We start from the raw sequence: 24,558 nt of genomic DNA on the forward strand, positions 1-24,558 counted from the left end.
CTGGAGCAAGGCTAGGGGTGGGATGGAGGTGTGTGGCCCCCACAGGGCCCTGGGTGGAGGGTAAGAGCCCTGGAGGTGGGTCTGGTTCCCCTGGGTGGGTCTAACTCATGATCTCTGCCAGAGGGGGGTGCATTTACTTCTACTGGGCAGGGCTCTCTTTGGGCCCTCTTGATGCAGGCAGCTTGGGAGCCAGGTTCACTCCTAGTGGGCAAGACCCCCTCCTAGCTTCCTGTGGAGTTGAGGAGTCCAGGGAAGCCAAAACAGACTCACAGTAGACTGGCTCCCTCTTGCCCCTTTAATGGAGAGTGAGAGGCCTGGGATGGGAGGATGGAAGCCCAGAGACTGGGCGGTTCTGCGTTCTAGGATTTGGTTGGTACAACTTCATTCCAGCTTCTAGCAATAGGGCTCCAGGTGCATTGGGTCTGAGGTCCCCCAAGTGAGGTCCCCTCATGCACTGCTTTTCAGGAGAGCTTTACGATACCTGTGGGCTGCTGCAGGGCAGGGCTGCTCTCCTTGGCTTCTGAGAGCCTGAGAAGCATTTCCAAAACCATTGTCTCGGTGGTTTTCAAATCTTCTGTTTGTTTTTTAAAATCAGAGAAGCTTTTTCCAAAATAAAATTTTATGTGGGCCCTAAGAATGCAGCAGCCCAGTTTGAAAAAGACAGATGCACCCCTATATTTATCACAGCACTATTTACAATAGCCAAGAAATGGCAGCAACCTAAGTGTCCATCAGTAGATGAATGGATAAAGAAGATGTGGTACATATACACAATAGAATATTATTCAGCCACAAGAAGAAAACAAATCCTACCATTTGCAGCAACATGGATGGAGCTACAGGGTATTATGCTCAGTGAAATAAGCCAGGCGGAGAAAGACAAGTATCAAATGATTTCACTCATATGTGGAGTATAAGAACAAAGAAAAACTGAAGGAACAAAACAGCAGCAGAATCACAGAACCCAAGAATGGACTAACAGTTACCAAAGGGAAAGGGACTGGGGAGGATGGGTGGGAAGGGAGGGATAATGGGGAGGGAAAAAGAAAGGGGGCCTTACAATTAGCATGTTCAATGTGGGGGGGCATAGGGAGGGCTGTGCAACAGAGAAGACAAGTAGTGATTCTACAGCATCTTACTACGCTGATGGACAGTGACTGTAATGGGGTTTGTAGGGGGGACTTGGTGAAGGGGGGAGTCTAGTAAACATAATGTTCTTCATGTAATTGTAGATTAATGATAACAAAATGAATTTAAAGAAATTTTATGTGGGGCCACAGTATAAAAACCAGGTAAAAATGAGATTAGTAATTCTGAAGGTATAAGGTATATCAGTATAAAATCACTCAGTGATCTCATGTATGTCAATGTGGTATATTAATGTGTGCGAGGAGTCACTTTGGTCTTTGCATTTTAAAGGGTTAAAAATGTATCATGTCAATGAAATTCAAATAAGGTGTTTCTAGAATTCCTGGGTCTTCCAAGGGACACTGAACTGAAAGTGGCTGCCTCCGAGATGGGGGAGTCAGGGGAGAGGAGGGGGGAAATGGAGCAGAGAAGAAAAAGAGAAGGGAAGGTGGGGAGGAGGAGACTGGTTTGTCTGTTTGTTTTTGGCTATTAGAGAACCACTTGAAATTTAAAAACTCTATCCATTGAAACTTTGATAAAAACCACAATTTTAAAAAGGGAGAAAAAGGAAAAGAAAGAGAAAGGCAGCATCATTTTCTTGAATCCAGCAGTTTACAGAGGGAGGAATTAGTTAAATCCCTGCTTTACAGATACAGAAATTGAGGGTCAAAGAGGTTAAGTGATCAGTACTCAGTTGGCAAGTGGGTCTGGCACTTGGCCCCAGGTTGGCTGTTAGAAGGCCTGTGCCTTCCCCAGTGGCCCAGATCATTGGCTGAGGAAGAAATGGCCAGCACCTGGTACCCTGGATGCTAGGAAGGCTCCAGAAACACCATCTCTTTCTTTGTCTGCTAAAGATGCCTGAAACTCAAGAGAGAGCAGAATCTTCCACCGCAAGGGCTCAGTAGAGCAAGTAGCTCTCATTTGACACTCAATGGACACTCTTACTGCAAGTTCCTCTTTCCTGTTCAGGAATCTGAGTTCCCTAAGCAGAAGTAGCCGACATCTTTGTATCTGGGCCTTTTCTCTTCCCAATAGGGGCAGTCTTGGAGGAAGGGCAAAACCCAAGTGCCTGCCCATGGAAACTGCCTAAGGGATGCCATCCATCTCTTACTGCCCTGTTCAGCCTGACCTAAGCTCAGAGACTCTCTCCCAAGATTTTGAATCTTGGGCAGGTGAATGAAGGCTATAGAAGGAATGCATGGATCAACTGGACAGTTTCTGCTACAAGACCTGTTGTGTGGCTTCCACACTGTATCAGTTATCTGGCGCTGCATAAAAATTGCCCCCAAACATAGTGACTCAGACAGTAAATATTTATTCTCTCATAGTCAGCTCAGGGTTTCTCATGTGGTTTCATCCAGTGTGCCAGTGGGAGCTGTAGTCATCTGAAAGCTCAAGCGTGGCTGCAGGATCAGCGTCCAAGGTGACTCTACCACACATGGCTGTTGGCAGGAGTCCTTAGTTCTCTGCTTTGTGGGCCTCTTCCTCAGCTGCTGGAGTGTCCTCATGGCATGGAGATAACTTTCCCCAAGTGCACTGCAATGCCCTTTATGACCTGGTCTCCACACTCACACAGTCACATCTGCTTTATTCTAATTAGAAGCAAGTCATAATGTCCAGCCCACATTTAAGGAGAGAATTAGTCTCTGCCCTTTGAAGGGAGGAGTATTAAATATTTTGTAAACACATTTTAAAATCACTGTATGAATCCTTTGGGGTTGCCCTGGTTCCGACATTTCCAAACCTTACTCTCCCACCTGCCTGGCCCCAACAACAGGGCTGGTTTTGCTTCATGGGCAAATGACCTGTGTGTGCAGTTGCACAGATCCTGCACTAGGAAGGGTCCCGTGTTTGGTTTAATGCTCTGCAGTTGTTGTCTTGAAACTTTTAGTACTTTTTGAACAAGTGGCCCCACATTGGCATTTTGCACTGGTCTCTCCAAATTATGTACCTTGTCCTGCCGGATAGTCTTCCCATAAATTCCCTTGGGTTTGTATTAACCAGGAGTCACTCTTTCTCTTTTTCTTTCTTTCATTCCTTCTTTCTCCCTCCCTTCCATCTCTCTCTCTCTTCCTTCCTTCCTTCCCACCCTCTCCCTTCCTTCCTTCCTTCCTTTCTTCCTTTTTTCTTTCTTTTTCTTCCACTCACCACCAAAGCTCTGTGATACTATAGCCTTTTCCCATTCATATTTGTATGTACTACAGACTGAAGCATAGTAGGCACTCAGCCAGTATTTCTTGATTAGTGGAAACTGACACAATTGAATTACATACCAGCCCCTAATAATACTTCCTGATTTTGTACTTCGTAAAAGCAAGGATGCTGTCTTCTGTGGATTTTCCGTGTTCTATGTTTATGTACACAGAGTAATGGGTCAAAATTTAACTGATAGAAAGCAGGCAAGTAAGGAAGATTAGAACCCAGACATGTCTAACTCCAAAGCTCATGCTCTTTCCTCTATCCCATTCTGTTTTGAGTAATTCACATTGTTTTTGAATCCATGGCACCTGTGTGTCTATGGCTCTGATTATTTGTCAGGCTAACATCTGTCCTTTGCCTGTGTAGTCCTGGTGCCTGGCACAAAATCAGTTGTGGACATGAGTTGAATGAATGGAAGAGAAGCTCAAGGCCACAGGATAAGAGGCAAGATGGATACATAAGCAAAGGTTGCCTCTCCTGTGTTTCTCACATGAACATATTTACACAGGTGTACAAGTCCCTGGAAGAGGAGGTTAAATCCCTGATTTAGATGAAGAGGGTTCAGTGTTGTGGGTGGTGGGTGTATTAGTCTGCTCAGGTTGCCATAACAAAGTACCACACCCTCGGCAGCTTAAACAACAGAAATTAATTTTCTCACAGCTCTGGATGCTGGAAGTTCAAGATCAATGTGGCAGGAGGGCGAGCTCCTTCTGAAGGCTCACTCTGTGGCTTGGAGACAGCTGCCTTCTCCCTGTATGCTCCATGGTCTTCCCTGTGTGTGTCTGTGTCCTGATCTCCTCTTAATATAAGGACACCTGTTGTATTGCATTAGGGCCCATGCTCAGGACCCCGTTTTAACTTACTTAGCTGTCTAAAAACCCTACCTCAAACACTCACATTTAGAAGAACTGGGGGTTAGGACTTCAATGTATCAATTTTGGTCAACACAATTCAGCTCATGGCTACTAAAGGATGGAGAGGTGGGGGTGGGGGGTGCAAAAGGCTGGCACACAGGCCCTTCATATGTTCAGGAACACACAGTTGTGGTCCTGGGAAGGACAAAATATTCTTTCAAGGAAATGGTTATTTTAGGGGAACTTGCTTCATCACGGAGCGTAAATGAGAATGCAGATTGCCTTTGGCTCTCTTTCCCATGGGCCCTGAACTACGGTTCCACTACGGTTTAAGTTACTTCTGCCTGCAGAGGTCCTACACCCTGCCTGTGGGCCTCCGACCCTCTCTTGCTCACTGCTGATGGAGTCTGGCTGGCCCTTCCCTTCCTTCCAGAAAATGACCTTAGCAGATCTATTTGTTGGTTAGAGACAATCACAAACTACAGAAGTATTACTCAAGAAAGGCTGTGTTTCCCCCATAATTAGGAAAACTGACAGGATATTGAAAAATGGAACCCTGGGAAAATAATAATGGAAATTTAGTCCAAGGTCTTTATCAGGAAGAAATCCTTCCCTTGTATATAAGTCTTGGTTATCCCAACAGGAAAGTTCACACTTTCAGATGTGTAAGAAATGTACCTTTGTTTCTCCATAACTGAGCTGGAGCTCTCCTACAAGCTCTTGGGCTCCCAAAGGGCAGAGCTCATCCCCCACTGTTCAGGGGTCATGGAGCCTTTCTCCCAGGGCTCTTATAGGGCCAGGAAATGGGGACAGAGGCATCAGGTCCTTGGCTGTTATCGTCTGTCCACGCCAACACCCTGAGATGTCCTGCTGCCTCCCTGCCTTCAGAGCCCTACGGGTCATACCATGTCTACCTTTCTGGATCTGCCAGCTCCCTGGGCCACAGCCCACACGTCTTGGGTTCATGGGAAGTGTTCTGCTGCTCCCCGCATCACACTGGGGCATGGGGTGCTCTGGGGGACTCTCGAAGGCCTCACCCTGCCAGTCCCAGGGGTCCCCAGGACCTTCATGCTGTCCTGGGATGTACCTGCAAAAGGAGAATGTGGGTTCCCTCTACTGCAGATTCTTCAAACCTCTCTGGTTTGGGTCAGGGTCCCCTCCATCACCAGAACTCAGCCCAGGAGCCAGGATAAAGAGCCCATTTGCAAGGACCAACCAGTGTTCTTGCGCTAGGCTCTGCTTCCCTCCCACCTCCCCAGTCCCCAGTCACTTGCTCTGGTCTGGAGATGGGGTAGCCCAACGCTTCCTCTCATCTTCCCTATCATTTATGGCATAATCATGTCCTCCCAGGCTTTTGAAAGTCAAGCCCTAGGCCTCCTGAACCCCAGCACATCTCTTTCTGCTTTGGGACTGTAGCTCTCCTCTCCTGAGGCCGTAAGTGCCACTGGGTAAAGGGCAAGGGGAAAAGGAAGTGAGAAGGGGAGGAGGAGGGGCACCTCCGTGATGTATCTAAAGATATTATCCGGCCTCACCCCTATTCACACATGTCTCCCTTCAGGGAACTTTGCTTCCTCTTTTGCTGTGGACAATCTCATATCCAGTTTGGATGGCCCATCCACTCACCAGCCAGTTCCTGGCTTCCTCCCCTCCGGGAAGCAACACCCACTGGCCCACTTCAAACTTACCCCTGTCTGGACACAGCCTAAGATTCTTCTTCTCCCCTTTCTCTCATGGCCCCTACTCTGCCTGAGCTCTCCCTGCAGCTGGCAGCCCCTCCTTCTCTTTCCACTTACCTGCTTCTCCCCATTGTCTGCACAGCCCTTCACCTTCATTTTTCCTGACATGTGCTTTATAGTGTCAATGGTATCAGGGTGACTACTTCCCCTGCTCATATATAATGCACTCCTCAAGTCACTGCAGTTCAGCATCTGTGTCATAAAGAATTGAACTTTACCCAAAGAGATGGCTGGTGTTGCCCTCAGCTCCTGGGAGGTGATCTCCAAGTCCTTGAAATGTCATGCCTGGCAGCTTTGGCCAGACCGGACAGTCTGACAGTGTGACATAGCACTTTGGGGCTTTGGGCCATATGGTGTCAGCTTGACCTTGGGAGGGGTCCTGATACCTCCCTGCCTTCAGAGGCCTACAGGTCAGCCATAAAGGTAGTACCATGTCTGTGTGATGGAGACCCAGTAAAACTCTGAACAGAAGGCTTGGGAGAGCTTCCCCTGTTGGCAGTATTCTGAACATGTGATCACACATCATTGCTGAGAGGAGTTAGCGCTCTCCAAGACTTCACTGGGAGGGGACAGCAAGAAGCTCTGAATGTGGAACCAGCCTGACTCTTCCCTTGATGGATATTCATCTGCATCCTTTCACTGTAATAAACAGTAACCATGAACATAACAGCTCTCAGTGCCTTCGTTCTAGTAAATCATCAGACTTTGGTAACTCCTGAACTTTAGTTTTTGTACATTTGCACACACTGCTTCCTCAGAGGCTCACATTCCCTCTTGCTGGGTCCTCAGACATCTTCCCTGACCCTTCAGTGGCCTTTGACATGTTTATGACCCCCTTTCATCTTGCAAAGCTCTTCTGCCTGGGCTCTGCTGACACTGAACTCACTGGCTGCCTTTCTGTATCTCAGTCTTCATATTCTCAGGCTATACTTCATTTCCTCAGACTTCATTAGCTACTTTGTCCTTGGCCACTCCTTGTGGATGCTTCTTATCACTTGTCCTACTAATAACTAAACACAGTGGAGTTGAAGCTCTGACCCAGATCCCTGTCCTTGCAAATCCCCAACTTGGTCCCCTCCACTGTCCTCTTGTTCTGTAGTCATCCTGACTCAGGTGAATAATTTAAAGCCAGGTAAACTTTAAAAATATATAGTTGGTATATTCCAGACCCATGCCAATCGTTGGATAAATATTTTGCAAATATTTTCTCCCAGTGTGTGATTTCCTCCAAGTTTCTGTCTACATCCCCCTCTTTTGCCATCCAGGCCCACCATTTCCTCTGTCATCTCTACGAGGGGGACACTCACTTTACATCTGCAGCTCTGACAGCCCTTCCGATGTTCCAGTAGGCTGATGGACTTCTCTGTGTCACATTTGAACCTTGGCCTGTCCACAAGTGAACTCGTTATCTTTTCCTCAAAGGATTCTTCATCTTGGTCAATGGCGTTATTTCACAAGCATGATGAGATCAGCCTGCCCTGCAGACACTTGACCCTGGTCCTTTGCCAGGGTCAATTCAGTGCTGTCTCCTCACTCCTGGCTTGCAGGCTGCTTGTTGGGCTTTGGCTTGATTTCTTTGGCTTGGCTCCTGTCTCCCTGACTCCTGACCTGATATACCCCTGGTGCCAGTTTCAGGTTCTGCCTTAGCTCCTGATTCAACCAGGATAGGTGCCCCATGCCAGCTTACTTGCCTTGATCAAGTGTGGGGCACCCCAGACCACTCCTGGCAGGTCTCTTTTGTCCCCTCAGTGGTCCCCACCCTTCTCTCCAATCTACAGAAGTCCTCTACACACACGCACACAAACTCATACACACACACACTCATACACACACACCCATACACATACACACACACACGCACACAAACTCATACACACACACACTCATACACACACACCCATACACATACACACACACACACACACACACACACACACACAACATTTTGAGTACTGGCATGAACATTTTTAGATCTGGCAAAGCCTTTAGGTAGGAAAAGTGTAAGTCATTCCTATTTAATGAAAGGGAAGCTTCCAGTCTTGGAGCTCGCACAACGCACAGCCAATAATAAACTGAGAGTCCATCTTAACTGATGTAAAATCATTTCTTGGGGTTTGTTTTTGTTGTGTCTGTGTATATCAACCACTAGGATTAAATTTTCTTTTGTAAGTGAAAATGTATCTGTAAACAATGGCCTCTCTCTATGTGTATTTAACCTAATCCCCACCTTGTAACAAATATAACAGCCTGGATTATATCCTTTCATCCCTTTTCTGTTAACTCACATACGAAGCACATACGTAGCTTTATGGAAATTTTGTTTGCTTGTTTTGACTGAAGTAGGATCATTCTACACAAGCTACTTTGTAGCACGCCTCTCTTCACCTGACAACTTACCACGGGCATCTGTACAATTCGGTAAATATAGACCTAACTCTATCCTTTTTTTTTTACTATTCATACACACACACACATACATACATACATACATACAGTGATATAATTTTGCATACATGAGATCCTGTTCTTGTTTAATCCCCGAAATATCTGGAGAAGCATGACCCTCTCATGCCTCTGTTCTAGCACTTGCCTCCTTGCGTAGAATGTGTTTTTTTTTTTTTTACATGTGCATCCATGGGCAAACAGGTTATAAACATATAACCTTATTAATAATAATGTGCCTCATCCAGAGTTGGAGCTCAGCGAATGTCCACTGGGCAAATGAGAGCTTGTTTTACTGGTCTTCCTGCTTTACAGTTGGGAAGAGACTCAGAGCACTGAGTAACTTGCCCAACAACGGACAACTAAAATGTGAGAGAACGGAGGCCCAGGCTCAGATCACTGTCTCGGTATATCCCGGTGGTCCCCTATGCTGTGCTCTTGCGCCAGAGTCAGCCTGATCCGCGTGAACCGTTTAAATCCCAAACAAGGTTGCACTTTAAAACTGTATAGTTGGCATATACTAGACACAAGTCCTTTGTTGAATAAATGTTTTGGAAATATCTTTTCCCAGTCCATGCCTTCCTTTTCATTTTCATAGCAGGCTTTTGAAGAGTGAAATTTTTAAATTTTAATGAAGTGCTTTTTATTGATTTTTTTCCTTTTATACTTCATGCTTTTGGTGTTGTAGTTAAGAAACCTTTGCCAAACACAGGGTCACTAAATTATTCTTATTTTCTTTTATAAGCTTTATAGTCTTCTTTTTTATATACATATATTTTTTGGCATATAGTTATACATGGGTCAAAAAAATTATCTTTCCTCCTTTGAACTGCCTTGTCCCTTTGTGGAAAATCAGTTTACTGCATATGGGTGGGCCTATTTCTCGACTCTCTAATCTGCTCTATTGATTGGCATATTTGTCTTTTCACCAATACCACACTGTTTTGATTACTATAGCCTTACAATAAATCTTGATCAGGTAATGTATATACTTGAATGTGTTCTTCTTTCTCAAAGTTGTTTTAGATATGCTAAACACCAATGAGATACACTGCCTACTCACTAGAATGGCTCAAATTAAAAACACTGACCCTACAAAGTATTGACAAAGATGTGAAGAAGCAATGGGAACTGTCCCCCACTGATGGTGGAGATGTAAAATGCTACAACCATTTTGGAAAACAATTTGGCAATTTCTTAAAAAGTGAAATATATATCTACCATACAACCCATTCAATCCTAAGTATTTACCCAAGAGACATGAAAGCACATGTTTATACAGAACCTTATATGCAACTGTTCATAGCAGCCTTTTTTGGTAATAGTCAAAAACTGGAAAGAATCCAAATGCCTATCATTAGGTTAATGGATAAACAAATTGTGGATTATCCATACACCAGAATACTATTCAGCAATAAAAAGGAACAAACTATATATATCAAAACTCATCAAATAGTTATACTTTAAATAAATGCTGTTTAATGTATATTAATTATATCTCATTAAAACATGTGTACTTGGGCTCCAGGAACCTGTTGGAATAGTGTGGTCAACTTATATATCTTCACACCAGATACTAAATCAAATCCACCCCATTGTGGAGTGGGACAGATTTCACCAATTACAGAGAGGCAGGAAATAGGACACTTATCCCCCTGCGGGTTTCCCAGAGATTAGGATTCTGTGTCTAGAAACTGGGCATCCCTAGAAAGTACAATACAGCAGTTCCCTATTATATGTGGGGGATATGTTCCAAGACCCCCAATAGATGCCTAAAACTGCAGTTAGTACTGAACTCTATGTACACTGTTTTTCCTACATATATCCTTAGATAAAGTTTAATCAGTAAATTAGGCACAGTAAGAGATTAACAACAATAAAACCAGAACAAATTTCTTTTTCTTTCATCACAGTGTGTCACTGATAGATGATTTGTTCTTACCATAGAGCTTAGCAAACTCAGTATATGGTTTCTTTTCTTTCCTTATTAAGTTGAAAACTTTCCCCTTTTCACTTAAGCAAGCACTTTATGGCTTCTTTTTGGCATATCCAAATTGTCAGCACCATTACTCTTGTGCTTTGGGGCCATTATTAAGTAGAGTAAAGGTTAGTTGAACATAAACACTGCCATACCACAATAGTCAGTTGATCTGAAAACCCAGGTGGCTATTCACCGACTAACTGGTGGGCAGTGTATATGACACGGATCTGCTGGACCCAGGAATGATTCACATCCCAGTGGGACAGAGATGAGAATCCCACCCCCAGTGGGAAGGTATGAGATTTCATTATGTTACTCAGAACAGCATGCAATTTAAAACCTATGAATTGTTTATTTCTGGAATTTTCCATGTAATATTTTCACACCATGGGTAACTGAAACTTTAGAAAGTGGAACTGTGGGCTGGAGGGACCCACTGTGTACAAGTTGTTCCTATATTGCTGGGAGAGACCTGATAGCTTAGGGAAGCTAGCAGAGTCCTATAGTTTTTATCCTGCGGGATAGTTTCCCTCAATCCTTGGCAAAGGCGTTTTGCTACTGCAGTGGGAAATCCTTTTTCTTTTTTAATTCACAGAAGAAGGTAACTTGCTGGAGTCTTTCTACACAGGGTGCCTCCAAACCACAAATTCCTGATTCCCACCCTGGTTTATTCTAAAGAGAACTAGGCTGATCCCTTAATCTTTTTTTTAAAGGGCCCTTATTTATTAAAGTCATAAACTCTGGGCAAAGGGTCATAAATCACTCTTTAGCTGAATTCAGAGTGTGAGGTGGGTACAGGGCTAAGAATGGGCACACAGAAGTAACATTATTATTAATCTCATCTGTTTTCTTTGTAGGCATCCTCCCAAGAGTCCTCTGTGCTGGGATCTCCCATGGTCCCTCTGAATCCAGCCTCTACTCTTCTCCACTTTGCTCTGTGCCTGGAAGGAGGGGTTGGGGTAATACTGATGTATCACCCTGACCCTCCACAACCCCAACTTCCTGTTGGGTTTGGCCAATGGGAAGCACTGGTAGGAAATCAGAGGATGGGACAGAAAGAGATTGGGGTCTCCCAGAGACTAGTTTTCTACCTAAGACAATAGCTCTAGTCTGGTGCCTCTCCTCCCATGACTAGTGCTCTTATCTGGGTCTGGTACAGCTCTGTCTGCTTGCCCCTTCAGGTCTAAGGCTGGTAACTGAAAGGGTATCTCACCATGACCCTCCTTACCCCAGAACGACTCAGGAGACACGGGCCCACGCAAGAGATTTTATTATCTGAAAGAAAAAATGGCTGCCCCCAGAGAGAGGGAGCAGCAGCTCGTGGGTGAGGAAGCGCGTTTTTAAGGAGTAGGGGTAGGGTGTGTTCTGTGTTGGTGATTGGATCTTAAGGGGTGGGGGTCTTAGTACGCCAGAATTTGCCTTCATTCCCGTGTTTTTCTTTTCTTAATTGGGCCTCTGGGAAACTGGGTATAGAATCTCATTCTGTAGCTACTTCTTGATGGAAGGGGGCGCAGATTCTGGGGTTAGTGAGGTCATTGCTGTAAAGTTGGGGAAGGGTGGGCATCTTGAGATGATTCGTGATGTCATTTAGCTGGTTTTGTTATTCTTTGTGAGTAGGCCTTGATAGCCCTGGAGGAGTAACTGGTTGACAGTATGGTTAGAAATTTTCAAAATTTGATTTTGAATGAATTTTTGGAATATAATGAAGCAGGGTAGGAAAAGGATAATAATAATAATAAAGGTAATAGGGACTAGGAGGGGCAGGAGCCAATTGAAGGGGTAAGGAAACGGATTGTTAGGGGAGTTTTCTAGGAGTTTGGAGGCTTGTTCGCAGAGGTGTTTAGTGCCATCCCGGACGAGACCAGATTTGTTGGTGTAGAAGCAGCATTGTTCTTGGAGTAGGGCACATATGCTACCTTATGCAGTTGTAAGGAGGTCCTGTTTGGGTTGTGGAGTAGATTATTGGAGGATTTGTAGTCTGTGGAGTTGAAGGTGTAAGTGGTCCCATTGGGATGGAGAATTGTGAAGAATGCATTTTTGAGGTCAAGGATGGAGAAGTAAGTAGAAGAGATGGGGATAGTGGATAATAAAGTATAGGGGTTAGGGACTACTGGATGGATTGGAATAACAGCTGCACTGATAATTCTTAAATCTTGAACTAGCCTATAAGAGCCATTAGGTTTTTTGATAGCCAATATCAGGGTGTTGTAAGGGGAACTGGCTGGTCATAGTAGCCATTTGTATAAAAGTTCCTGGATAATTGGCTGCAGGCCCAGTAAACTCTTGAGGGCAGTGGGTACTGAGGTTGAGAGGGAAAAGAGGCGGGATCTTTAAGTCTGATCATTCATTACTGGGGGGCAGGTGGTGATAGAGGGGGTGAGGGTACCCCAAACTATAGGGTCGACTAGATGGGGTGGCAGAGGAAAGGGAGAGGGAGGTGGGTTTGCTGTGGGTTGGAGGGCAAAGTAAAAGTGGGATTGAAGGTAAATCGGGGTTGAGGCGCAGTCTGGGAGCGAAAGTAATGGAAGCTCCAACCTTGTGTAATAGGTCTCTTCCCATAAGGGGGATGGGACACTGGGGAATCACCAAAAAGGAGTGAGAGATGCAGTGAAGCATGGGAGTTCGTAAAGGTTGATAAGGTGTGCCCTCTACCCTGACTATAGAGGACTGTGAAAGGGAGGGAGGTCCCTAAAACTCCTTCAGGACTGAGTAGGTGGCCCCGGTGTCCAAAAGGAAAGAGATGGGCCTACCCACTACCACAATGGTTACCCTGGGCTCCTGTACAGTGATGGTAGTGGTCGGATGAAGGAGTCCCGGGGCCCCTCAATCATCAGTTACCAGACCCAGAAGGTCTATGTGTGCAGTGTTATTGCTGGATGGCCTGGCACCTCTTGGTGTGTGAGGACAGTCAACAGCCCAGTGTCCCTCCTGATGGCACTTATAGAGCATGGACTGGGGGGCTTCTGGGGATTTGGGCAGGCTCTAGCCCAATGACTCATTTGACCACATTTGAAGCGTGGACCAGGAGGTCCTCCTGGCTGCTTCTTAGGAAGTGAGGATACCCGAGCACCAGTGGTTGGGGTAGGTTGAAAGGCCTTAGCCAGCATTCGATATTTTTGTTTACAGGCCTTCTCATCTCTTCCATTATATACTTTGAAGGCCACTGCCAGGACTTCTGCCTGAGAAGTTCAGGGTCCCTTCTCTAGACGTCTAAGTTTAGCCTTAATGCTGGGGAAACTCTGGGTGAAGAAGTAGGTCATTAATAATTATCTCCCATCTGGGGTCTCAGGGTCTAGGTTTGTATATTGTAAAAGAGCTTTGATGAGATGGTCTAGGAATATAAAGGGATTCTCATTTTTATCCTGAATAACTTCTTGGGGTTTTTCATAGTTAATGGCTTTATTGGCTGACTTCCTGAGACCCGCCATAAGGCAGGTGATGAATTGATCTCGACTGGTGACTCCCCCTGCCATATTATAGTCCCAGTTAGGGTCTCAGTCAGGGACCACCTCAGCACCTATTGGATGAGCTGGAGTAGTTTGGTGAACCTCATCAGCATGAGTTCTAGCCTGTTCACAGACTCACCTGCGCTCCTTGGGCAAAAGGCATTGGATAGGATCATGTGAATATCATGAAAGGTAAGATCATATGACTGAGTTAGGTACTGGAACTCTTTTATGTAAGTAGCTGGGTTGGAGGTAAAAGAGCCTTATCTTTTCTCAATTTGAGATGGGTCGGAGAGAGAAAAAGGGACATGGACCCGGATGACACCCTCTGTACTGGCTACTTCCTGTAGTGGGGCTAGGATCTGGGTTTGAGAGTGAGTGACTGGAGGGCTTGGCATGGGACTGGGTGAGGGAAGGGGAACTGGTTGTGGAGGAGGAGGAGGTGCTGCGACTCCTGCAACAGCACTAGGGGAGCTGGGAGAGTTGGGATTTTGAACTTGCAGAGGAGGTTGGGGCGGGAGAGGAACTGGTGGTTGAGGGGGAGTTGTAGGGGTTTGAGATCGGTAGGGAGATTCATCAGCAGGGTCAAAATCAGAGGACGTGGTGGGAATTCCTGGGTGGTGGGGTGAAGTTTTTTAGAGTGAGAAGATGTTTAGGATTGCAAGGGAGACAGAGAGCGGGCTTGGTTCGGAGCTAGGAGAAAGCCTGGATATAAGGGATCTCTTTCCATTTGTCCATGTGCTCACAGTTGTGTAAGTCGCAGAGAATTTTAGGATCTAAAGAGCCATTGGGAGGCCATTTAGACTGATTGTCCAAGGGATATTGTGGCCAGATCTCATTACAGTAGTGAATAAGCTTAAAAGGTTTGAGGTCTGGAGTGAGGTGGAGGGGTTTGAGATTATCGGGTAAACATCCCAATGGCGGGTCCACGGGGGTGGAAGGGCCAGCTCCCATGGTGAGAATGAGACCATTCACAGATTGCAAAGTCATCCCAGAGTGATAAGGAAAGGTTGAGGAGAAGACTGAACACGGCTAAGGGGTCGTCACCACCTCTAACAAGGTGGTCGAGGTGAAAAACGCTGAGGAGGCTTGGTACCTGGTACCAGGAGTTTATGAGTAGATAAAGGGAGACAGGACCTCAGTGAATGAGGATTCTCACCATGGGGAGGCAGAGAAGGGTTGAATATGGGGATCAACCGTGACTCTGAAAGTCGTGGTTGGGGGTGCCCCTGTCCCAGAGGAGCCCTTGGGGGTGCCGGACACTCAACAGTCACTTTCTAGGTTCCAAACAGACATTTAAGTCGACCATGAAGGGGAGACTTACCAAAATGAAGGCCAGTGTTGGGTGAGAAGACGAGCAACCTGGGAAATGGATGGTGAGCCCGTGGAGGAGGATCGGGCAGTGAGGTTTCCCAAAGCAGCTCAGGTTCCCTGAGGAAGAGCAAAGTCAATGGGAGAACCTCATCCGAGTCACGGCACCAATGAAAGGGTATCTCCCCACGACCCTCCTTACCCCAGAACGACTCAGGAGACACGGGCCCATGCAAGAGATTTTATTATCTGAAAGAGAAAAATGGCTGCCCCGAGAGAGAGAGAGAGAGAGAGAGAGAGAGAGAGCGCGCGAGAGAGAGAGAGCGAGCGAGAGCGAGCGAGCAGCAGCTCATGGGTGAGGAAGCACATTTTTAAGGAGTAGGGGTAGGGTGTGTTCTGCGTTGGTGATTAGATCTTCAGGGGTGGGCGACCATCTGGTCAGTGGTGATTGGATCTTTAGGGGTGGGGGTCTTGGTGCGCCAGAATTTGCCTTCAGTAACAGCTCCCCACTGTTGTAATCCCTGGGTGCTTCACCCTCCCTTGCTGATCCCTTCCTCCAGGTCAGACCCTTGTACATCATTCTTTCTTCAACTCCCAATTAGCCCTTCCAGGGTGCAATCTGGTTCCTATTGCAGGTCTGGCTGATACACCTTCACTGCCCCCAAACACGCCCAACCCCAGCCCTTACCTATTGTCTTTATCTCCCAACAGCTCCTTGGGGTCCTCCCTCTTGGCCTTGTTGCTCCTGTTTCTCAGGAGCTCCTGTTTCCACCCATTCACCTGCCCATTGGCCAAGGTCAAGTCTATGTCGCCGTTGCTCTGTTTAGAACTGAAGTTATCTCCTCTTGCTTAACCAGCACCTCTTCTGCGCTCCCCTCAGTTACTGTCATCTCCATCTTCCCTGACACAAACTATCAAAAACCAGGTGAGAGCTAATGTCTTCTCAGAGAACCCAAGGAGAGCCACCACCCAAAGCCTCCCATAAAAACACAATTTAGGAAAAGGTGAAACCAGTGTGCTTACTATGCAAATAAAGCCTCAAGGCAAGTCCCGCTCCATCACATTACCACCCTTAAATCCTTCCAGTACAGAAATTCCAGCCCCACCACTGCCTCCTCCCTCCCTCCATTCTCTTAGTCCAAGTTTATTCACAGAATTCCCACAGGACAGAACTTTCCTCTCTTCATTCCAGTATAGGCCATCATTGTCTCTCACCTACCGCCGGAGTCTCCCCATTGGTTCCCTCCCTTTCTTCTCGACTCCATAATCGTGTCCACGCAAGGCCAGCCCGGCAAAGCTCAGGTCTGAGCAAAAGACTTCAGGGCCTCCCTAGTGCCTGCCAAGGGGCCCACCCTCTCTCTCTCTTCTCTATTGAATGTGCGAGTTTTTATCAAAAACTCTGTTAAAAAAACCCAAAGCCTTTCTTTACTTTGAGTTTCAAAGCATGTATTTTTAGAACACCGAATTCGGCATTTAACTAGGAATTTCTAACTTTCTTCAGCGTCTTCGCTAAAGACCACACTTCCCTGGCCGTCGGTTCCTCGGCTTATGTCTGAGAGGATGGCAGGGCCAAAATCCTGCATAAACAAAGCGTCTGCAGGAGTTTCTACCAACGCACGCGTTCTGGCCGGGTCCAGACTCCAAGTTTGGAAAGAAGGCGCCCAGCGCTGCCGGGTCTGCGCTCATTGCAGAGGGGATGGGCACAGATCTTGGTCCGGGCAGGATGAGGCAGGAGCAGAGGAGCTGGGTGGGGGCCGCCAGGTCTGGCAGACGAGGGCCCTTCCTGCGGGAGCAGGTCCTGGGGGCGCATCCTGGGGCCCCGGCCGCCGAGCCAGCCATCCCGCGCTCTCCAGTCCCAATCAGAAAGAAGTAAACAAGGTATTCCCAAGAGTGCCAGGATCCCCTCTTGGAGGACCGGCCATCCTACCAGCAGACCCCAGCCCACCCAAAGGTACCTCGCGGAGCCTGGAGCAGTAAGGAACGACATGGGAGGGGGCGGGGGCGCCGGACGTTGCGGGCGGGGCGGGCGAGGAGAGGGCAGTTCGGGCCCCGCCCTGTCCCGCCCCCGCCGGGGGCGGTGGGACCCGGTGATGGGCAGGCCTCCCGGCCGGTCAGGACACACCTCGCAGTCCCGAAGGCCCAACTGGGCAGGGCGCGCCGAGGGGCTCCGAGCGGGAGGGGGAAGAGGCGGGGGCGGGAGGGGAGCCTCGGGGCCGGGCGGGGCCTCACAGAGTGGCAGCGCTCCGGCCAATAGGAGGCGGCAGCCGTCCCGTTAGCGCCGGATCCCAGCGGGTAGGGCGGGGCGGGCGGTGCCGAGGGGATCCCGGGGCGGCGGAGCGTCCGTGACTCCGCTCCGCGCGGCGACATGGACCGGATGGCCAGTTCCATGAAGCAGGTACCCAACCCCCTGCCCAAAGTGCTTAGTCGGCGCGGGGTCAGCGCGGGGATGGAGGCGGCCGAGCGGGAGAGCTTCGAGCGGACTCAGGTGAGGACCGGGGAACCCCGGGGCGAGCGTGGCTGGGGCATCACAGGAGATGCAGTGTCCGGGCGGCCTTTGAAGGAAAAAGGGGTCTTGAAGGCCCAGGGGAGGACGGGGTGAGGGCGTCGCGACAGGGGCATTTGGTGTGCAAGTCGAGGCGATCCCGAGAAGGTCGGGCATCCGAGGGCATCCCAAGTGGTCTGGGGAAAGGGCGGGCGGCCTCGAGGAGCCGGCAGGATCCGCGTGGCGAGGGGAGCGGGTCCCGACGGGGCAGAGCAGCGGAGGGGTCACAGGGGCGGTGAGAGGGAAGGGGGACGAATACAAGGGGCGCCCCTAGGCAGGAGAAGCGCATTGTGGGGGCCACTTGGAGATGCAAGTGTGGCGGCGGACAGTGCGGCGCTGGGTTGGAGATGTGAAGGGTAAGGAGCCTTTCCTCAACTCCGGGTTGCACGGACATCCCCCCGCCCCCTACCCCAGCACCTCCTTCCCGGTGCCCTTCCTTGGCTCACGCCACCCGCAGCTCTCGGCCTCCCAGGGCCCGGCTAAAGGGGTCTGACTACGAGAAAGAATGTAGGAAATGCGGTGTGTGGCCGAGCTTGGAAAATGGGGGCTGGAGGAGGGGGCCGGCAGGGGGCAGAAATTGAGAACTTGGCGCGACTGCTTACGGGTACCCAGAGCCCTGACTTGGGATTTTGGTTTTATCCCCCAAGATGTGCCTGGCAGCGAATAGGCAGACTGCCCTATTTGTCCATCCTGACCAGGGCTGGGGGCCAAAATTTCTCAGTGTCAACAAAAAGCCACCGTCCATTTTTACCTCAGAGTTTTAATGCCTGGCATATTGATTTGGCTGAATAAAGCTGACATGTTTATGGTGTGCATCAGCTCGTTTGTATGCAAAATCCATTTCAAAGGGCACAGAACTTCTTTTAATCCCAGTGCCAAAGTTGTATGGGGCAGATTTGTTCTTCACTCTTGCTCTGAGTGGAACCTTTGAAGATCCAGCTGGGCCTCCACTGCCAGAGGCTGGTTCCCCTGCTGTGTTCAGCTCCTTCCCGGCAAACACACTACAATGGGAGGGAAGGGCTTTGGGGTTTTGGATAGTAAAGTTTATGAGGAACTGACTGAATGTTCTGTGCATGGAATCCTGCAAAGAATGAAGCTTTTCACCCCAGGGGGCTTCATCCTCTCCTCTTTCCAGAAGTCTCTGGCCCATCACAGGTGTGTCTGGGTGATGTAAAGTAGGGAGTGTCTCCTGCCTGGGTGGGGATGAGAGATGGCTGCTCACTGTCGCTGGGTTCAAAGCTTATTCTTTTATCTATGGTCTGGACCGCGGAAAAGATGTAGTTTTCCCTCTGCCTGTCTGCTGTGAGGGCTGCTGCCTCAACTAGCTGTCCGGTCCCGTGATGAGGCTTCTTGCTCCAGGAAACTGTGAATATTCTTTTTTTTTTTTTGAAATAGAGAAGAATAATAAAGAGGTGTTACTTTATGATAACCCATTCCATCTAGAGTCTAGAATAAGTAAAAACTGGAGCGATAGAGAACTATGCATAAAACTTTGACCCACTATAGTAATGGAAAGTAGGTTTATGAAAGTTTCCACCCAGGACTGGCATGTCCCCTCGCTATCCAGGGACAGCCAAACAAGAAGAGTCTAGGTCAGGGTTTTCTATAGAGCACTCTTACTTGGCCACGTTTGTCCTGGTGGCTTGTTGGGGGAGGGGTGGGAGCGAGGAGGTAGATTGGAGCAGGAAGAGGTTTCTGTTGTTGAAACTATTAGCAGCAGGGTTAGGAGAGTAAAGAAAAGAAGAGACCAATCCTAAAACTGATCGTTAGTCAGTTTGCAAAAATCAATTTTGTTTAATGACTGCCTATCAACTGTATTATGAGATATAAAAATGAATTAGAAAAAAAATTTTTTAATGAGTTAACAGACCATAAGAATCAGCCAAGGTCAGTCGTAATTGTAACTAATTATTGTGTTTGGCCCTTTTCTAAGTACTTTATTGTATTACCTTCTTTACTCTCGACAAGGACCTAGAAGGTGGTTATTGGCCACGTTTTCCATGAGGAAATCTGGGCACAGAGAGGTTAAATAACCTGCCCAGGGTCACACAGCGGGAAGTGGGCCTATCCTTTAACCACTGCCTTGTGTTGCCTCTGAGTCCTAGAGTGAGCCCTGGCATTGGTGCTAGAAGAGGTCTGAGTCAGGTATGTGGTTGCGCTCTGTGGCCTCAGGCAGGTTGTTTAACTTTTCTAAGCCTTGGTTTCCTTATTTTAAAATAAAGATAATACCTACCTCACAGGTTTATTATGGGGATCAAATTAAATAATAAGCGTGAAGACATTTTGTAAACGGTGGAGCATTATTTCAGTGATTCTTGGTATAATCTGGGGAGATGAGACATGAGAAGGCACCATGTAAGTAATCATGCGGGCTGTAATTAACTCTTCAGAAGAGGGACAGAAGAGTTACTAGGTAATATGATAATTACCAAGAGCATATGCACCTATGAGCCATATGTGGAGGTGGGAGGCGGTTGGGAGCCCTCATCAGGACTGAACCCCACCTGGCAGCATGAGTTAGCATGTGCTGAGTGCAGAGAAGGGGTTGGGGCACTCCAGGAATGGGGAATGGCATAAGGAAGCATTTGGAGGTGAGGGTGGATGAGACAAATTGGCTGAGGTGGAGAGAGGAGCAGAACTGGCCACTCCCACCTTGAACCCCCAGCATCTGCTACCCTGTATTGTCTCCATTTCTCTGTGTTGCCTCAGTAAGGTCTGAGCCTTTTGAGAGCAGGACTGTGTCTTGCTCTTTCCTGTCTTCAGATGCCTGAGGCTTGTGTCTCGTGAACTGGCTATAGTCCAGGGTAGAAAATGACTGGTTAGCTCCGGTGGAGAAGCCCTGGTCTGGGTGGGTAACTTGGTCGGGCTACAGGGCACACCTGTACTTGACGTTTTTTCTTAGTGGCCCCAAGCTCTGGTCCAGCCTTGTTTCCTACACCCTCAGTCGGGAACGCTGCCCCATGCCTACCAGAGGACTCTGATTTCTCTGCCTGCCTTCTTGTCCGGCCTGCATGTGTGCTGCCTGTGCCCTCAGACCAGCCTCATTCCCTCACTCCTGCCAGCCCCCAGGAAGCCTTTCCTCCGCTCTCCTAGCTTCATCCTCAACAGTGCACATGGCTACTGTCCCGGCCAGAGTGGGGACCCCTGGTCCCACCTGCCACAGTCCCCCTGTCCAAACAGACCCCTGGAGTGTCCCTCCACTCAGCCCATCACAAGCAACCTTCAGGCTATAGGGAAATGAAGACTGTTCTTGCCCTCAAAAAAGCTGCTGCAATACTTATACTTTGTTTGGAGCACTTTACAGTTTATGAAGCTTGTCTTAGCCACTTGGTGGGGCCGCACTGTGTTTGGGTATATCACCCTCATTTTTTGGATGAGAGCTTGGTAACTTGTGCAGGGCCACCCACTGGTGAGTGAAAGGTCAGGATTAAACCCAGGACACCAGGTTCCAGATCTGGGGCCCCTTCCACCACACTGTCCTCATGTCGGCCAGGAGAACAGTTCTGGAATGAACCAGGAGAGCTGCCACTCCGAGGAACAAAACACCCCATCTGTATGTACTTGGCCAGAAAATGGTTTTCTCTCTGCTTTGTTTATTTTTTTATCCATGTGCGCATACCATTGGTGGGGGTAGGGGGTGCACACAGAGATGAGTAAGATACAGAGGCCAGCCCGGAGGAACTCATGAGTCAGCCGGGAGGTGGACCAGCCACTGCGGCTCCTCTCCACGGAGGACAGAGGCCACAGTGGCACCACTGGGGCAGTTAGCAGCGCAGGATGGACTGAGTCATAGCAAGAGCTCTGGCTGGTCCATGCATCCCAAAGTTTGAGCAGCTCTGCTCTGTGGTAGGTGAGTGCTGGGATCCGAGGGGGAGACACGGAGGAGGAAATAAACCCTTAGCCATAATCCACAGAGTGTAACATCCTGGAAGAGCCAAGAGATGGGTTCTAGAGAGGAAAACACAGAAACAAATATTGCGGGCTGTTGGGTACTAGGGACATGCTGGGTGACTTATAACCGTTATCATACTGAATAGCTCAGTCTTGGAGAGGTCAAGTGACTAGTCTCAGGTCGCACAGTGCGTAAACAATGAAACCAGGTCTTCAAAACTGGATGGCCAAGTCCCTGTCTCCATGTTTAAGCTGTAGGGTGTTTCAGCCATCTTGTTCACGATCTTCAGCAGATGCTCAGCCCTCAGTTCACTGGCTGAAAAATTTTAGGGTTGGACCAGAAGAGTCAGTGCTTCTCAACCCTGGCTGTGCATGAATGGCTTCCAACATAAAAGGTACTGTACTCTTCTTATCCCTTGCTTGCCCCCTTAGTTGGCATCGAAAACAGAAAGGATGTTAAGAACTTTGTGTGGAACCATGATTTTGTACTTTTCTGATCTCCCATTGATAGAATACCAACATTTACCCCATTGACCATGTGCAGATGGTAAAGGTTGCACATGAGCCACAGCTTTCAATTCCTGCAACAAGTTTATGAATTATAATCCCTCTTTCACAGAAGAGGAAACTGAGGCTTAGCGGGGTTAATAACCAGCTCAAGGTTCTGAAGTGAGTGTCAGAGCCTAGGACTCAAACCCAGGAAAAGCGGCCCCAGAGCCTGGCTCCACAAGATTGCTGTCCATGCATCACCACCTGGCCCCCTGTGGCTCTGTTCTTCCTTCCTCCCTACTAATTGGGTCCCCAAGGCGCTCTCCTCACCGCACTCCTCTTTCCCCCCTTATCCGCTTCCTCTGTCCTCACCTCCGTCTGATAGTTTATGTTCTCATCTCCGTGATGCTGACGCCCCACATCTGCCTCCTAACATCCTAGACTGTACAACCACTTCCCATTAGACATCTGCCCCTGGATGTCTATGTACCATGCCCTGTTTGAACTTGGGCCTCCCAAGCCTCCAGATGCCCATGTATAGTCTCCACTGGTTCCCGTCATCTCCCTGGTGTATTCTGAGCCCTCCGTTCCTTTGCTCTCACAGACACACTCTGTCCTGCGGTGTCTCTTTGTTGCCTCGTCCTTTGTGTCTCACTGTTCTGCCCTTAGTACCTCTTGCCTGCATTGTCGCAGTGCCCATCCTCCCTGTCTTCCAAATAGCTTGGTGCCAGATGGATTGTCTCAAAAGCCCAATACACCCCTGTAACTCTTTTTTTTTCAAGAACATTTGCTGGCTCCCCAGAGACTCTGCATGATGTGGCACCATCAGGGTCCCTGGTCCCTATCCTTTTCAGGCCTTCCACTGTATCCCTCCACTAGACAGCTCCTGCCGTCTGGTCCCAGCCAGATCGTGTATTCCAGAGAGTTACTGTATGTCTCTTGCATTCATCCAGCCCGCATCTTGGCTTCCCATCCAGGCTGTAAGCTCCTGGGGTCTCAGCCTCAGACAGTGAGGGGGGCCTTTGCATGAGACAGGCAGGCACCAGGGCTTCTTTGCCAGCTGTGAATATAAAGCAGTTGGAGGATCTTCAGGGAACCTGGGTGCTGCAGGCAGGCCTCCACTTGCAGACACTTTTCCTTTGCAAGTTTTGGAGTTTCTCCCTCTGGGTCCTTTGATTTTTCCAGTGATTAATTCTTACTAAGCACCTGCCCTGTGTGCTGGGCCTGTCCACCCAGGTACGGTGGAAGCTCCTGCCCAGCTCCTGAGAGCGGGGCTGGAGAAACCATTTGGGAGAGAGCCTGCAGAGTCTGAAAACAGAACTAGGGCTCAAGGCCAATTATTTGAATTTCTGTAAAGTTCAGCATGCTTTATAAACATTCTTAGGGCATGGTCTCGGACTCCCCAGGGCTGTTTTCTGTTTCACATAGGGCTTTTTGAACTGTGAGATATGGCCAGGAAAGGAGAGAGACTGGCCTGGTGTCCCAGGCAGGTGGATGTGGCTGGTGGCAGTGGCCCTCAGGTGCTGGAGTTTGGGGTACAGAGCATAAGGGATTTCAGGATGAGAGCAGAGTAGTATGAGAGCACTCCCCAGAAAGAGAGCAAATCTGGTTCTGCTACTGAATTTCTCATTTCAAAATGGGGAGGCTGGAAAAGATCTCTGAGGGTCTGTGCAGCTCTCCAATGTTTTAGCTTAAATAACTCCATGGAGTAAGGTGTCCATTTCTTCTGAGCTGTCAACTGCTCCCTTGAAAAAGTGTTCCCGAATGCCCGCTGTGTATAGAATGGGGCTCCAGAATGGATGGTACTGCACCTTAGGAATGAGGAGTCCATGTGGCCCAGGAGAGCAGATTCCCAGCCCCCACTTGAGCACTGAAGGGGTTCCTTGCCTGGCACATCTGCAAGGCACTGATGTGGGCCTTTTTATGCTCCCCCGACCATTGGTCCACTTACTCCACAACCTGCGGACAGCACAGAGGAGGCCTGGGCGGGGTGCAGCCTTGTGTAATGCACAGCTAGTGCTTTTCCTGCAACCAGAGGGCTCATGGCCTGGAGAGATTCCCACCTGGGAAGGGGAACTTGTCAGCCCCACCTCCTGGCAGGGTAGGGGCTGTTTCCTGTTTTCTTGCCGGGCAGGCAGGGAGGAGCCCTACTCCCAGCTTCTGGGCAGTACAGTCTGACCCTGTGGGGGAGGGGTGGGGATTTGAAGGTATCCTCTGGCTTAGACAGTGAGAGAAAGGGGATTTTCTGGGGTCTGAAAGGTTTCTGCCACAGCCTCTGCTTAGCACTATGAGACAGCTCAGGAAGCTGGCCTGGATCATTCAGGAAGCCAGTGTGGCCAATTGCTTTGGATTTAACAACAGCTAACACTGTTTGCCCTTTATAAATCATGTTTATACATAACCTCTTTCAGCCACAGAACAACCGTGCAATAAATAAGTGATTGTGGTCAGTTCTCAAGTATGGGCACTGGGGCTCAGAGGGCTTAAGTGATTTGCCCAGAAGCACTCAGGAAGTGGCTGAGCTGAGGCTTCAACATGG

The 24,558-nt window shown here is 48.5% G+C and overlaps 1 protein-coding gene and 1 long non-coding RNA gene across 5 annotated transcripts in view; one reads left to right on the plus strand and one right to left on the minus strand.

Annotated features, from left to right (window-relative positions):
* The window catches only part of LOC140844055 (uncharacterized), a 60,826-nt gene extending 43,514 nt beyond the window's left edge, over positions 1 to 17,312 (minus strand). For both annotated transcript variants that reach the window (XR_012122200.1, XR_012122199.1), the window contains exons 1-2: positions 17,053 to 17,312; positions 15,111 to 15,217 (exon numbers count right to left, since the gene is read on the minus strand). This is a non-coding gene — a long non-coding RNA (uncharacterized lncRNA). The remainder of the gene's footprint in view (positions 1 to 15,110; positions 15,218 to 17,052) is intronic.
* A 73-nt stretch (positions 17,313 to 17,385) lies between these two features.
* The window catches only part of HIP1 (huntingtin interacting protein 1), a 164,603-nt gene continuing 157,430 nt past the window's right edge, over positions 17,386 to 24,558 (plus strand). The window contains exon 1 of one of the 3 annotated variants that reach the window (XM_017654511.3): positions 17,386 to 17,582. In XM_017654511.3, coding sequence (XP_017510000.3) covers positions 17,463 to 17,582 — 120 coding nt within the window. In that variant the 5' untranslated portion in view covers positions 17,386 to 17,462. The remainder of the gene's footprint in view (positions 17,583 to 24,558) is intronic. The other 2 variants (XM_073215185.1, XM_073215184.1) reach the window with 2 other exon arrangements.

This window comes from Manis javanica, chromosome 10, assembly GCF_040802235.1.
Source record: "Manis javanica isolate MJ-LG chromosome 10, MJ_LKY, whole genome shotgun sequence".
In the NCBI taxonomy this organism is placed as follows: domain Eukaryota; kingdom Metazoa; phylum Chordata; class Mammalia; order Pholidota; family Manidae; genus Manis; species Manis javanica.